This window comes from Poromitra crassiceps, assembly GCF_964638095.1.
Source record: "Poromitra crassiceps genome assembly, chromosome: 4".
Lineage (NCBI taxonomy): Eukaryota > Metazoa > Chordata > Actinopteri > Beryciformes > Melamphaidae > Poromitra > Poromitra crassiceps.
The window spans coordinates 43,772,297-43,787,795 of NC_139626.1; the positions used below are offsets into that span (position 1 = coordinate 43,772,297).

The 15,499-nt window shown below is 42.7% G+C and overlaps 1 protein-coding gene across 1 annotated transcript in view; it reads left to right on the forward strand.

The window, feature by feature from the left end:
• Positions 1–4,333, forward strand: part of LOC310774416 (N(6)-adenosine-methyltransferase non-catalytic subunit METTL14) — a 12,337-nt gene extending 8,004 nt beyond the window's left edge. Inside the window, exons 8-11 of the mRNA XM_083634487.1 lie at positions 1–64; positions 2,516–2,632; positions 3,328–3,538; positions 3,763–4,333. The exon at positions 1–64 is cut by the window's left edge and continues 29 nt beyond it. Of these exons, the coding sequence (XP_083490613.1) occupies positions 1–64; positions 2,516–2,632; positions 3,328–3,538; positions 3,763–4,070 (700 nt within the window). The 3' untranslated portion in view covers positions 4,071–4,333. The remainder of the gene's footprint in view (positions 65–2,515; positions 2,633–3,327; positions 3,539–3,762) is intronic.
• The last annotated feature ends 11,166 nt before the right edge of the window (positions 4,334–15,499 follow it).

Consider the following 15,499-nt stretch of genomic DNA (forward strand, 5'->3'; position numbering starts at 1 on the left):
GGCCCTGCGTTCCTTTGTCTTCCTCTGGTGTGGCTCTGGGGAAGGCCTGGACCTGGGCAGAATGGTAAAAGATGTCCCTCACTCAGTTAAAAGCAAACATTATAGAGGCAAATTGAACCTCTGATATGTCCCAAATGTAGCTGAAATCCCTTACCGGCTTCATCAGACTGTCAAGCTGGGGGCGGTTGTTAGCTGGCTCGGTGTGTATCAGAACCTAGCTGGCTCGCTGTGTATCAGGCAGCTGAGTGAGACAACTGTTCAGTGTAATGTTATTCCAATAAGCCGGGGGGTGTTTACACCTGCCTTCTGAAGTGCTTCTGACATGCGGGTAATGAAAAATACCTCTGTTCATCCCCCAGCCTCTTCCACGCTCAAGCTCGGCCTCAAATCTGCAAAGCGTTTTGGATACGCAGTTTCGACACCTGCCAGTCAGCGTCATCATTCCATACTGCCTATGGGGACATACAGACCAAAAGCGTTTTTGGAGCTGCCAGCGTCTTTCTGCAATTCATTCTCTATGTAAGGACGCGCTAGACGTGCTCCTCTTTTAATGAACGCACCTGGCGTTTCAGCGCTGGTGGCGTCTGTTGTTTTTGGAGAGAACTGGACTGAACTATAGGCTAAATAACTTTTCGTGTTCGTCTTCCGTATATATGATCTTTGTGTGCAACATGTGACATAGGAGAGCGCCAGGATTGGGGCGCCCCCCCGGGCCCGTTTTGGGCGTGTTTTCTGAATGATGACGCGCCCTGCAGTGTCTCTATGTAAACTCCACTGTCTGTGAACAAGGTCCTGCTTTTGTCCTGGTAGGCCCAAGAAAAATCTGGCTTACCAACGATGACAACAACATGGTGGTGGTGGTGGTGGTGGTGGGGAGGGGAGGGGGGGGGCATCATCTGCAATGAAGAAGCTGCAACTCTGCTGTGCCGCAGCCCTTCATTGTCAGTCACACACAACGTGATTTACACCCTAAAGTGTGTAGAAATCAAGCCCGGTGAAATTCAGACTGAATGTCGTCAGCCTAAACAATGCAAAATGCCAGCACCCACAAGACAGACAGGGCGCTTGATTTAAAGCACAGGAAGAGACGGGCAGTCTGGGGAGCAGTTCTCTCACAGATGACAGCCAACAGTCACATGATGAGCCCATGGTAGGTTTTGTGATTCATTTGTAAAAATGGAGTTGCCATCATTCTATAGGCCTATATTAGGGCTGCACAATCAATCGAATCGAAATCGCAATATGACTAAGTGCTAGGGATGGGCATCGAATTTTCGAATAATCGTTGTTATTATCAAGGTCGACTTTTATTATTGAAATTCGAAATTCGAAAAAAAAAAAAAAAAAAAATTTTTTTGAGTGAAATGTTGCATTGTCTCCCCTGATTCTAAGTATAGTCAAATCGCTTGGTTTGAGCAAGTAAAACAATTTTTATAAGCATTTTAAGCAAGGTTTATGGAAAAATTAATGGCGGATGAAATCCCATGAAGAGGGAGAGGGGGTGACTTTGGCACCCCTTTGGCACTCAGACCTGAGCCTACTAAATATTTAATGAACCACTCATGATTGTCAAAACTGTTTTTTATTTTCGAAAATGTCAATGTCATGTAACATGTTCTTTACTTCAGTGGTGCAATGCTTGTTTGAGCTAAAAATCCACAGCAGAAGCTTTTTATATTATTAATAAAGCCGTAGACTTAGAATCAGGGGAGACAATGCAACATTTCACTCACAAAAAAAAAAAAAAAAAAAATTACATTTTTATTTTTATTTTCGAATTTCGAATTAAATTCGAATTTGGCCAGCGAATTTCGAATAGTGTTTTTGCTAGAAATGCCCATCCCTACTAAGTGCAATATCCGAAATCGCAGGAGCACTGCAATTATTTAATAAAGGAAAAATGTGCCACAACAACACAGCATTAAATTAAGCATTGTGGTCCTACAGAGATGTGCCGGCCTAAGAATCATGTTCTCCAGACGTAAAGGGAACATGCTTGTTTGGTACAGACCCCAGGGGAAAAAATCACATCACCTTTTACTTGTATTTTTGTGTGAAAAAGAAATCGAAAAATGGCCATTCCCACTGAAATCGTATCGCATATCTGCCAGTACAATCACAGTATGGCATATCGTGCAGCCCTAGCCTATATTGGAAGTGTGTGTCTGGACTTTTACTCTGAATTGAACTCATGCTGACGATGCTAATTAAACACATTTCTAATCTAGCCTTTGCATGACGACCCTCCTTCACTTAAGACAGCAATGACGAGGAGGATGTACTGTATATAGGTCAGGAATGTGGAGAGATCGAGCAGAGAAGAAGCCAGTGTGAAAGGTGTTAACAGCAGCTCGTGTAGTTGACATTTCTAGCAGTTATTGATATCAAATTGGAAAAATGCAACTGATATCGATACAGAATTGTCACACCGCCTCTTATTTGAATATTTTGCATTTTTGCCTAACAGAAATCCACCATGAAATTTAACACGCAACCCTAATTACACCAATTTCAGTGTTTGAGGAAGTGGGGCTTTAGGCGGTGTGAGGATATCTGTTGGATCAAGACAAACAAGAATAACCCCGGCAAGACCAAAGCATTGGACCCAAAAGCAGTATTCCAGAGGACCAAGGTACAATACACACACACATGCAAACGCACAAACAAACAGTGTTTTCATTATTGCCAGTGGGTAGGGCATTGCACCAATTTCTACTGTTCACTTGAGATTAAGGGGATGAACACTTGAGTCTGGATTCTTTTTTCTCCGATTTTTCTGCCCCGGTCGCTGCTCCACCTTCTGCCGATCTGGGGAGAGCCGTAGACTAGCACCATCCTTCCTCCGACACATGCGCAGGGCAGTTACCAGCCGCTTCTTTTCACCTGACAGCAGGGAGCTTCACCAGCATGACGTAGCACATGGGAGGGATAACGCTATTCCCACCAGCTCCCTTCCGCCCCCCACACAGGCACCCCGAACGACCAGAGGAGGCGCTAGTGCAGCGACCAGGACACATACCCCTAATCTGGCCTCCCACCTACAGACACAGCCAATCGTGCCTGTATGGACGCCCGACCAAGCTGGAGGTAACACGGGGGCGCGAACCTGCGACCCTTGTGTTGGTAGGCAGGGTATCTACCGCTACACTACCCGGACGCCAGAGTCTGAAGTTTTCAAGTCCCCAATTAGGAACCTAATATCTTATAAATGGAAAAAGTTTCTACATGTGATTTTTTTTTGCTGCAAAGATATGCTGAACAGTCTAAATATTATTTCTTCTCCCTCTCTGTTCTCATTCCTTCATGTCCAAAACACCTTCCTACCAGGAACACTGCCTGATGGGAATTAAAGGAACAGTGCGTAGGAGTACAGACGGCGATTTCATCCACGCCAATGTGGACATTGACTTGATCATCACTGAAGAGCCAGAGATGGGCAATGTGGAGAAACCTGTTGAGATCTTCCACATCATCGAGCATTTCTGCCTGGGCCGCAGGAGGCTGCACCTGTTTGGACGAGACTCCACCATCAGACCAGGTCAGGTGGACCAACAGGAATACTATTAGTGCAAAAAACTAAATAAAAAGGTGTTTTTGGTAGGATCATTTTTAGGTGACTTTTCAAACTTTCCCTTCGTGCAATTCATTAAGACTCCCTCCCTCAAATTGAGTTTTGTGTTAAACCACGTCTTCTATTTCCCCATCCCTCCCAATCATTCTCAATACCCTTTCTCTCACTTTTTTTTTTTTATCTGGTTCCAGGCTGGCTGACGGTGGGGCCCACTTTGACCAACAGTAACTTCAACCCAGAGGCCTACGCCTCCCACTTTGGCATCCTCAACTCCCACCTGTCTGGCTGCACCGAGGAAATCGAGCGGCTGCGGCCCAAATCTCCCCCTGCCAAGCTGAAGTCGGACCGTGGTGGCGGAGCGCCCAGAGGGGGGCGCGGTGGGCCAAATGCAGGGAGGGGCGGAGACAGGGGCCGGGAAAGGAACAGACCAAACTTCCGTGGAGACAGAGGAGGGTTCAGGGGCAGGGGCGGGCCACACAGGGGCTTCCCGCCCCGCTAAGAGCCAAGGACTCATATCAACCATAGACTGATGTTAGGAAGGCCCACCTGCATATCCTCTGACTGGAGAAATATAGACTGATGTTAGGAATGCGCGCCTGCATATCCTCTCACTGGAGAAATATGCAAACGGGTGCTTGTTTTTTCTAAACATAGCCGTTACTTAACGAATGTCTAGGCATGAATATTAGCTATGATAGATTTGTATTTGAAAATGATGATTGTTTGTTGATATGTATTTTTTCATTGACACACTTGGCAGATGAAATGGGGATTGTCTGAATAAAAACATTCCACTCTCTTTCGGTGTCCTGCATGCGCAGTTCTTATTCATTGACATACAGTTGTATGGTAACGTATATGGAAGCTGAAAAAGTCGGTGTCGGCTATTCACCAGCAAGATCTATCATCGAGCACCTTGTTGGGAGTAACTAGTTACTACACATTAATGTAATTCCAGTACGTTTTGCTGTAACTACTAATTAACTCATTTTGTGAGAGAAGTAACTAATTACTCATTTTCAGTAACTGCAACACTGCATACTGTTATTTTATTGTTCCACTACTTAGTTTTTTATCATAGTGGTCATGTGTACAATGATGGATCAAATTTGTCAGTTGTCTTGTCCCACACTGTGCCACAGTAACACTAAAATTATATGAGCCTCAATAAGAGATTTGAAGCAACAAATAAAATAGGGCAAAAGTTACTTGTCCTAGTAACCACTTTTGTTTTGCAGTAATTTATAAAGTAATTCTATAAGTTTGAGAGCACTAACTAATCGCAAATGTTCACTAACTTCAGCACTGATCAAGCATATGTCACCAGCGAGTATACAAATAGGAACATGTTGAACCACTAGTAGTAAAAGGACAAAGGGACAGTATGTATCGCTAGAAGGCCAGAAGTGTACCAACAATACACAATGGAATACTATTCCTAGGTGTAACTGCCTTTCAGTACAGAAGACCAATAGCATGTTTCTGTGCCAACTTGGGAGTGAACAATTATCTTGTCAGGTTAGCTTGGGTGGTGAGTACATATAATAGATAGATAATTTCTGAAATAAGCTGACAAATAACAATTATTAGAAAATGGCTTTCAATTTGAATGATACTGAAAGACAATAATCAGTGTAATACTATACATTTTTAAAACCTGATTAGCCGGGTCCACACAGCATCAAGCACTGCACTAGTCTGTGCGAGAGGATTGGCTGCTCAGCCCTGATCATGTGCCTGCATGCTGTGCTGTCAGGTATGTCCTGGAAGCCACCAGGCGGAGTTGAGGGAGGGGTGTCAGGTATGTCCTGGAAGCAACCATGCGGAGTTGAGGGAGGGGTGTCAGGTATGTCCTGGAAGCAACCATGCAGAGTTGAGGGAGGGGTGTCATTTGAGGAATGCTGTCGTACAGTCCAGTGGCACTTGCTCCCCTCAGGCAAGTCGAGAGATCTCTTTTGATCTCGCGAGGTTATCCGTCTTGCAAGCAAGGCAGGGGCGGAGCGACCCTATCAGCCCACGGGGGGCGAAGCTCTTAGGGCCCCCCCCCCCCTCTTAGGCCCCCCCCCTCCAATTAACTCATTGAGTGCCAGCCACTTTTGGAGAACGGACGCTCCCAGTGCCAGAGTTTTCAGAGCGTTTTCAGTGATTTCTTGAGGCCCACAGACTATTGTGTGATATTAATATGTAAACACCGAACACGCACAAAGAACGAGCTGGCTCTATTGTATCATCAGCAAAAAAAAGTTTATTGATACCATTTTCCGTTCTTTAGTTATGAGCCGGAGAAGATAGGTCGTTTTGACCAAAAACAGGCGTTTCAAATTATTAGCTGAGATATTCCGCCTTTTGTGAAATGAAGCATTTCAAGCACATTCACTGACTCTGAAGATAATATTTTCTGATGTAGTGACGTGGTGTAGTTGTGTGATGCCCTGCGTGCCCCACCCCCCTCTCCCCCCCTCAGCTGCAAACGCCTCCCCACACTAACACACAGCCTAACACGCACCCAGTCTATTTTCGGAGCGCTCCGTTTATGTGCGGCGGCTCCCAGCGCGACACGGAAATGCCAAACCGGACTGCAGGGAAAGGTTTGGCGTCGGGTGCTGCTTTTCTGGCGGCTAATTGTGTGGAGAAACTATACAGACAGACAGACAGAGACAGAGGGGCTCAGTTGTGGGCGCGGATTGACTGCTGTTTGCAGCCAACGTCAGCTCCAGACAGAGCAATCTATATGGCTCTGGCTGCAGCATGCATCGGTTTCTCTTTGATCACGGCTTTTTCTGGAGAGCACTGTCGCCACCTAATGAGTCCGTAAAATAGGTTATACACCTTCAATAGCTCCCATATTGGTACAGGAGATGCCTGAGGCTTTGATCCACGTCCCACCGTCAAAAAACGCATTTGACGTCGATCGACGTCCTTGGCACTCTACGTCACTATTTACTTTGACGTCGATCGACGTCCTTGGCACTCAATGAGTTAAGGCCGGCGGCGAATAAAAAGTTGCCTTTTTTGCATGTTTGAATCTGTTTTAGCCATATTTAGTGGAATATCTCATTTTAAACACACCAATGTTATTGTCTATTGATTGAATTGCTCTCACACTCAGGCCTGGCCTGGCCTGGCATGCAAAAAAATAAAAATAAAAATATTTATTATTATTTTTATTTTTTTTGGATGGCGCACCCTCTGCCCCGGTGTACGCTCCGCTACTGGAGCAAGGTTACGTATTCTTAGCCTCAAATTCCATAGTAAGGAATCCTATCTTAGGAGTGATTTAGGAATGATTTAGAACAACTTTTATCTTAGTGAGGTGTGGTTTGATCTCGTTGCTAGGTAGGCTGTGATGCTCATTTTGGATGCAGTTGATCAAGAAAAATGCAAAACACGCCTCTTTTTGTCATCCAGAAGAACACGAGGAATCACACAAGATAAAACAATGTACTGAATATTAACATGTGGTTTGCTTATACTATCACAAATAAAAATAGAATGGATAGTACAAAATATTTGAAAACCCAAATGGTACTTTGTAATACTTGTACGGTCCTTACAGGTTGAGGCATTATAATAATAATAGCTTGGATTTATATAGCGCCTTTCAAGGAACCCAAGGGAGAATGTAGTAATGTTATTATACTTTACAAAAAATGTTATGTTAAGATTTGGTGAAATGACTCAGTAGAATGTATATAGACTATATTGGCAAGCCTACTGTATGCATAAGAATAAGTTGCCGATGATGCGGAGGTGTGTCCTCAACAGTGATCAGACAATACAGAGAAAACTCGCTATAGCTGTTTTGTTGGTGAAGTTCGGCCTGAGACCCAAGATAATCAGACTTCTACAGAGGCACCATCGAGAGCCTGTTGACCGGCTGCTTCACCTCCTGGTACGGGAGCTGCACCGCGATGGACCTCAAAGCGCTGAGGAGTAATTTGGACGAGGACCTATACACCCAGCGCTGTCTCAAGAGGGCCCGGAAAATAATCAAAGACCCAACCCACCCACTCAACAACCTGTTCTCCTTGCTACCATCAGGGAGGAGATACAGAACCCCCCAAACTCGGACAAGCAGGCTGAGCAACGGTTTCATCCCCCAAGCCACCAGACTCCTAAATAATAAATAAAACCACCCAATAATGACTCAAACCCCTGGGCAATATGCAATATACCGTATATGTAGGGCAACAGATTTGGATGTTCCAGGATGTTCTGATGCTGATGTACCAAGCATAACAAGTATGACTGAGGTTTACTGATGACAGATGATGATGATGATAGACGGTAGACGGTAACATTATGTACCGGAACGCAATGCTGAGAAAAAGGTTAAAACGATCAATCTCTTAATGCTAAATTACACTGGAATGCTAGGAACCAAGCAGCTGCTGTATGCATTCATTGCATACCATGCTGATGTTATCTTCTACGTGGAACCAGAATTACAGTCTGACGGAATGGGAGTTCGTTGTTGAGCATGTAAAACAGCCGGAACAGGAAGTCGTGAGACATTGGGTCAAGTGGGCGGGGTGAATAAGAGCCGACAGATCTGAAGAGGCATGTCCTACTTTGAGTTCTGCCTCAATGGGGTTTTCCCCCAAGCAACATCACCGTCAAGGATCTCTGTGTGTCTGAGCATAGATTATGACTACCGGTACTCGTCCTTCCACTCCTCCCACTATAGTCCCTCTAATGCTTCCAGCTGTCTTCGGCAATTCCACACATTTTCTCCAGAAATTGGACATTTTGTAGCTGAGGGAAATGTAAAATGGACTATAAAAAAGAAAGTTCTGTTGTTAATTCATCTGATGGGATATTCCAGTAATGTGTGGGACGATTCCTTTAACCTGCATCTTCCTGACCACTTTCACAGCTGAGCTCCAGCTCAAAGCAAATCACATGCCTCCTTTTTCTGGTAATACTTACAGTGTATACTGTACAGTATGGCTTTTTGCATTCGAATATGTCATCACTACTGCCATCCAACTGCTACTATCAAATTATGATCCTGATCCATCCTGAAGTCCACACCCTCTTATCGGTGCAGCCCCCCCCCCCCCCCCCCCCCACCCCCATGTATTTGTGTATCTAGTGTATTGTGTATACACTGTCTTCTGTATAGAGTCCCGCAGAAATGAGTCCGGAAGTAGCACTTTGGTCCATAAGGGGAAAAGTTAATGGAATTTTAGTATGGGGATTTCGGTTAAATGCATGAAATAAGGTCTGTGGTAAACAAAAGTTTATGGGAGTGCTAATTTGTGTTCAGCAGGATAATCTTCACAAACGTGGACCACTTTTATGACTTTTGAAGTGTAGGTGACTTGCCACCTGAAAACCTTGTCACTTGCTGCCATATGTCACTAGGCTCCTCTTTTTAATTTATGCTAATAGGATTTGTGACGGCCTAAAGCATTCTAAATATCATATGTATGCTGACGATACGGTTTTATATGCCTCCGCTCCTTCTCTAGAGACTGCAGTTAATTACCTCCAAGCCGATTTCTCCATCCTCCAGCATGCCTTAATTGACTCTAAACTTCTCCTAAATGCGAGCAAAACCAAAGCCATGCTGTTCGCACATGGTAACACTGTGCCCTCCTCGCCTCCTCTATGAACACTTGATGGTGCACCCATTGAGTTCATTGAGTCTTATAAATACTTGGGCTTCTGGTTTGATAATCACCTTAACTTTAAATTGCATATTTCCACTTTGTCTAAGAAGCTTAAATTTACTCTCAGTTTCTTGTACAGGCTTAAAGCCTGTTTCTCCTTGTCTGCCCGTAAACGCCTGGTGGAAAGCCTTTTTATGTCTCAGCTAGACTATGGCGATGTTGTTTACAGTCTTTCTAGCCCTACTTCCTTGTCTAAACTGGACCCCCTTTACCATGCCGCTCTGAGATATATTACAAACTCAGGTTACAGGACACATCATTGCACCTTGTATGATCTGGTTGGATGGTCCTCCCTTGCCCTGCGCAGAATGCGACATTGGTACATGTTCATATACTGTACAAGGCCATCCTGGGCAAACTACCCTCATATATCTGCTCTACGTTTGTAGCGATAAACAACTCCCATAATTTAAGATCAAATAGCTGGTTGAAATTCAAAGTGCCAATTATGTGAACAGAATCTGGAAAAAAGAGTCTCTCTTACTTTGGTCCCTGGTCGTGGAACGACCTGCAGTCCCGTTTAAAACTGGTGTCTTCCATTCCTCTGTCCAGTTTTAAACATGCTTTATCTGAAGTTCTTACTGCAAGCTGCTCCTGCAGTAATGTCTAGTTTACTTTGCCCTTTTTGACCTGTTATTCTTGTTTTTAGGCCATATGTTTTTACGTTCTTGATCTTGTGTTATTTATTACCCTTGGATGTGGTATTTTATGATGTATTTGGTTGTCCCTGCTTTTTGAAATGTTTCAGCTTTATAGCCCTGTTTTTATGTTTCCTTTTATTTACTGTAATTTATGTTGATTGTAACCTGGCTTGTAATTGCTGCCTTCTTGGCCAGATCACATTCGCAAAAGAGATCTTGTATCTCAAATGTCTTATCTGGTTAAATAAAGGTTAAATAAAAAAAAAAAGGCTTGATTTTCCTGCGTTTGGAAGAGCTGAAATGATCCTGCTGGCATGTTGCCAAAGCATCCTTGCTGTAGACGAAGCAGGATTGCATTCATTCTTCGGCTGTTTCTCAAAACTATGATGGATCCAGTTCATAAGAAATGACTTCCCGTACAGGTACAGGGTGACAACCGGTTAGTCCTACTGCTTGTCAGCCAACTCTCATTTGACCTATGGAATGCTTATAGTCTATTGGTGTGTTGCTACAAGGAAGAACTTTATGGACCCCCCCCCCCCCCCCAGAGATATATACTGGCGATCCCTTTGGTACACCAGTACCAGCTTGGTTGAAGAGATTCGATCAATTTCAGAACCTAAAATAGTTTAATAACAAAATGATTTATCAATTTATTTATATTTTTGGGGCATTTTTGCCTTTATTCAGATAGGACAGTGGGCAGAGAGAGAGAGGGGATGACATGCAGCAAAGGACCTTGGTTCGGATTTGAACCCGCGTCGGACCGAGCCTCCATCACACGCGTGCTACCAGGACGCACAATCTTTCTATCTATGCATCTATCTATCTATCTATGTATCCATCTATCTATATATCTATCTATCTGTCTGTCTAGTTAGTGTAGTGGTGTTGTTGTTGTTTTGCCTGCCTGCCTATGTGTCTGTCAGGTCTGTCAAGCTAGTAATACATGTAAATACTAAATGAGGACAGAGAAAGGGCTCTTGTTTGGGTATGCTTCTCTTTAAAGAAGAATTCAGTTTTTTTACAACCTGAACCGTATTTCCAGCTTTAATTATGATTTTGAACTAGCATGGTCAACGCCGCTCATATTTATCTGATTTCAAGATTATGGACCATGCATTTGAATTCGATGGCCAATGCATATTATCGTTTCAGTGCATGGATATCAAACCAAACTCATCAGCTTGACTTAAAAATCATAATTAAAGCTGGAAATAAGGTCCAGGTTGTAAAAAAAAACTCTTAAAACTCTTTGGTGCCTGAGGGCCATACTGTAAACCAAAAGTCTTGCTTAGTTTAATGACATGCCATGTTATATGACAGCATTTTACAACTGTGATTATTCTTATGTCCTAAGGTGTCAAGACAAAAGGTATAAATTATAATACTACTGGGTTGGGGGGCCTTATACTTGAGCAAGAGATGTGAAAGGATACATAGTATCCTTTCACAGTTCTTTCCGTTTTAACCGTTAGATTCACAACAAGAGCACACAGGGAGCAGCAGCATGCCACTCCCGGGCTGAAAACCAGTCCCAGTCTGAAATAGAATAAGCTGCATGCATACATGGCCTATCCCACATGTCACATAATCAGGATAAGAGATGGATGCTTGTCCATGCCTGTTCAAAAATGCACTTCATAATACCACATATTCACGTTTTATCACATGTGAACCCATTCATACTACTATACCATCTCATTTAATGAGCCATTGTATTTACAGGAATGAAATTACTCGTTAACATGAGTCCTTTGTATTGTGTGCAAACTTCTGTTGTGAACTTCTAGTTCATGGAGCACATTCTTCACCTGAATGAAATGGGGCAGGTAAGGACAGAGAGCGCTAAATACAAATTGGGGTCTAAAATGAGATGACTTGTGTTTCGCTTTGCCTTTTCTTTTTCCTGTTCCCCCCCCCCCCCCCATCTAGTCTAGATGGACATAAACATTCTAAATTGCCCCTAGCTAATGCTGCCTTCCAGACACCTGGGACGTGGGTGTTTCCCAGTGGAAAAGTCCCACCCCCCACCTTCAAAGCATTCCAGAGCACAAAGGCAAAACGCAACCAAGAAACATGGCGGACCGCGACAAACTTTTTTTTGTTTAGCAAATAGCAAGACAGCTTAACGAGTAGAGCACCATCCTTACATATTTAAATGAAAATGAGGAGCAGCAATGACACATAATGTAACAGACTCTATTATACATTTTATTAAGGCACTTAATACTTTGGACTACATACTCCATGTTGCGGCCATTGATGTGTGACGTCAGACAACTGGTTCCCAGCCTAGTGGGGGTAGATTTTTTTCTCCCAGTTTTCAAGTGGGAGCTCCCACTTTGAGTGCCGTTCCAGCGCACTTTTCCTAATAGGAGGCCAGAAAATCTGAAGGTCCCAGTTGTCTGGAAGGCAGCATAACTTCCTGTTGCAGTGTATACAGTCTATGATGACAACATAAACATTCTAAACTGCCCCTAGCTAACTTCCTGTTGCAGTGTATACAGTCTATGATGACAACATAAACATTCTAAACTGCCCCTAGCTAACTTCCTGTTGCAGTGTATACAGTCTATGATGACAACATAAACATTCTAAACTGCCCCTAGCTAACTTCCTGTTGCAGTGTATACAGTCTATGATGACAACATAAACATTCTAAACTGCCCCTAGCTAACTTCCTGTTGCAGTGTATACAGTCTATGATGACAACATAAACATTCTAAATTGCCCCTAGCTAACTTCCTGTTGCAGTGTATACAGTCTATGATGACAACATAAACATTCTAAACTGCCCCTAGCTAACTTCCTGTTGCAGTGTATACAGTCTATGATGACAACATAAACATTCTAAACTGCCCCTAGCTAACTTCCTGTTGCAGTGTATACAGTCTATGATGACAACATAAACATTCTAAATTGCCCCTAGCTAACTTCCTGTTGCAGTGTATACAGTCTATGATGACAACATAAACATTCTAAACTGCCCCTAGCTAACTTCCTGTTGCAGTGTATACAGTCTATGATGACAACATAAACATTCTAAACTGCCCCTAGCTAACTTCATGTTGCAGTGTATACAGTCTATGATGACAACATAAACATTCTAAACTGCCCCTAGCTAACTTCCTGTTGCAGTGTATACAGTCTATGATGACAACATAAACATTCTAAACTGCCCCTAGCTAACTTCCTGTTGCAGTGTATACAGTCTATGATGACAACATAAACATTCTAAACTGCCCCTAGCTAACTTCCTGTTGCAGTGTATACAGTCTATGATGACAACATAAACATTCTAAACTGCCCCTAGCTAACTTCCTGTTGCAGTGTATACAGTCTATGATGACAACATAAACATTCTAAACTGCCCCTAGCTAACTTCCTGTTGCAGTGTATACAGTCTATGATGACAACATAAACATTCTAAACTGCCCCTAGCTAACTTCCTGTTGCAGTGTATACAGTCTATGATGACAACATAAACATTCTAAACTGCCCCTAGCTAACTTCCTGTTGCAGTGTATACAGTCTATGATGACAACATAAACATTCTAAATTGCCCCTAGCTAACTTCCTGTTGCAGTGTATACAGTCTATGATGACAACATAAACATTCTAAATTGCCCCTAGCTAACTTCCTGTTGCAGTGTATACAGTCTATGATGACAACATAAACATTCTAAATTGCCCCTAGCTAACTTCCTGTTGCAGTGTATACAGTCTATGATGACAACATAAACATTCTAAATTGCCCCTAGCTAACTTCCTGTTGCAGTGTATACAGTCTATGATGACAACATAAACATTCTAAACTGCCCCTAGCTAACTTCCTGTTGCAGTGTATACAGTCTATGATGACAACATAAACATTCTAAACTGCCCCTAGCTAACTTCCTGTTGCAGTGTATACAGTCTATGATGACAACATAAACATTCTAAACTGCCCCTAGCTAACTTCCTGTTGCAGTGTATACAGTCTATGATGACAACATAAACATTCTAAACTGCCCCTAGCTAACTTCCTGTTGCAGTGTATACAGTCTATGATGACAACATAAACATTCTAAACTGCCCCTAGCTAACTTCCTGTTGCAGTGTATACAGTCTATGATGACAACATAAACATTCTAAACTGCCCCTAGCTAACTTCCTGTTGCAGTGTATACAGTCTATGATGACAACATAAACATTCTAAACTGCCCCTAGCTAACTTCCTGTTGCAGTGTATACAGTCTATGATGACAACATAAACATTCTAAACTGCCCCTAGCTAACTTCCTGTTGCAGTGTATACAGTCTATGATGACAACATAAACATTCTAAACTGCCCCTAGCTAACTTCCTGTTGCAGTGTATACAGTCTATGATGACAACATAAACATTCTAAACTGCCCCTAGCTAACTTCCTGTTGCAGTGTATACAGTCTATGATGACAACATAAACATTCTAAACTGCCCCTAGCTAACTTCCTGTTGCAGTGTATACAGTCTATGATGACAACATAAACATTCTAAACTGCCCCTAGCTAACTTCCTGTTGCAGTGTATACAGTCTATGATGACAACATAAACATTCTAAATTGCCCCTAGCTAACTTCCTGTTGCAGTGTATACAGTCTATGATGACAACATAAACATTCTAAATTGCCCCTAGCTAACTTCCTGTTGCAGTGTATACAGTCTATGATGACAACATAAACATTCTAAACTGCCCCTAGCTAACTTCCTGTTGCAGTGTATACAGTCTATGATGACAACATAAACATTCTAAACTGCCCCTAGCTAACTTCCTGTTGCAGTGTATACAGTCTATGATGACAACATAAACATTCTAAACTGCCCCTAGCTAACTTCCTGTTGCAGTGTATACAGTCTATGATGACAACATAAACATTCTAAACTGCCCCTAGCTAACTTCCTGTTGCAGTGTATACAGTCTATGATGACAACATAAACATTCTAAACTGCCCCTAGCTAACTTCCTGTTGCAGTGTATACAGTCTATGATGACAACATAAACATTCTAAACTGCCCCTAGCTAACTTCCTGTTGCAGTGTATACAGTCTATGATGACAACATAAACATTCTAAACTGCCCCTAGCTAACTTCCTGTTGCAGTGTATACAGTCTATGATGACAACATAAACATTCTAAACTGCCCCTAGCTAACTTCCTGTTGCAGTGTATACAGTCTATGATGACAACATAAACATTCTAAACTGCCCCTAGCTAACTTCCTGTTGCAGTGTATACAGTCTATGATGACAACATAAACATTCTAAACTGCCCCTAGCTAACTTCCTGTTGCAGTGTATACAGTCTATGATGACAACATAAACATTCTAAACTGCCCCTAGCTAACTTCCTGTTGCAGTGTATACAGTCTATGATGACAACATAAACATTCTGAACTGCCCCTAGCTAACTTCCTGTTGCAGTGTATACAGTCTATGATGACAACATAAACATTCTGAACTGCCCCTAGCTAACTTCCTGTTGCAGTGTATACAGTCTATGATGACAACATAAACATTCTAAACTGCCCCTAGCTAACTTCCTGTTGCAGTGTATACAGTCTATGATGACAACATAAACATTCTAAACT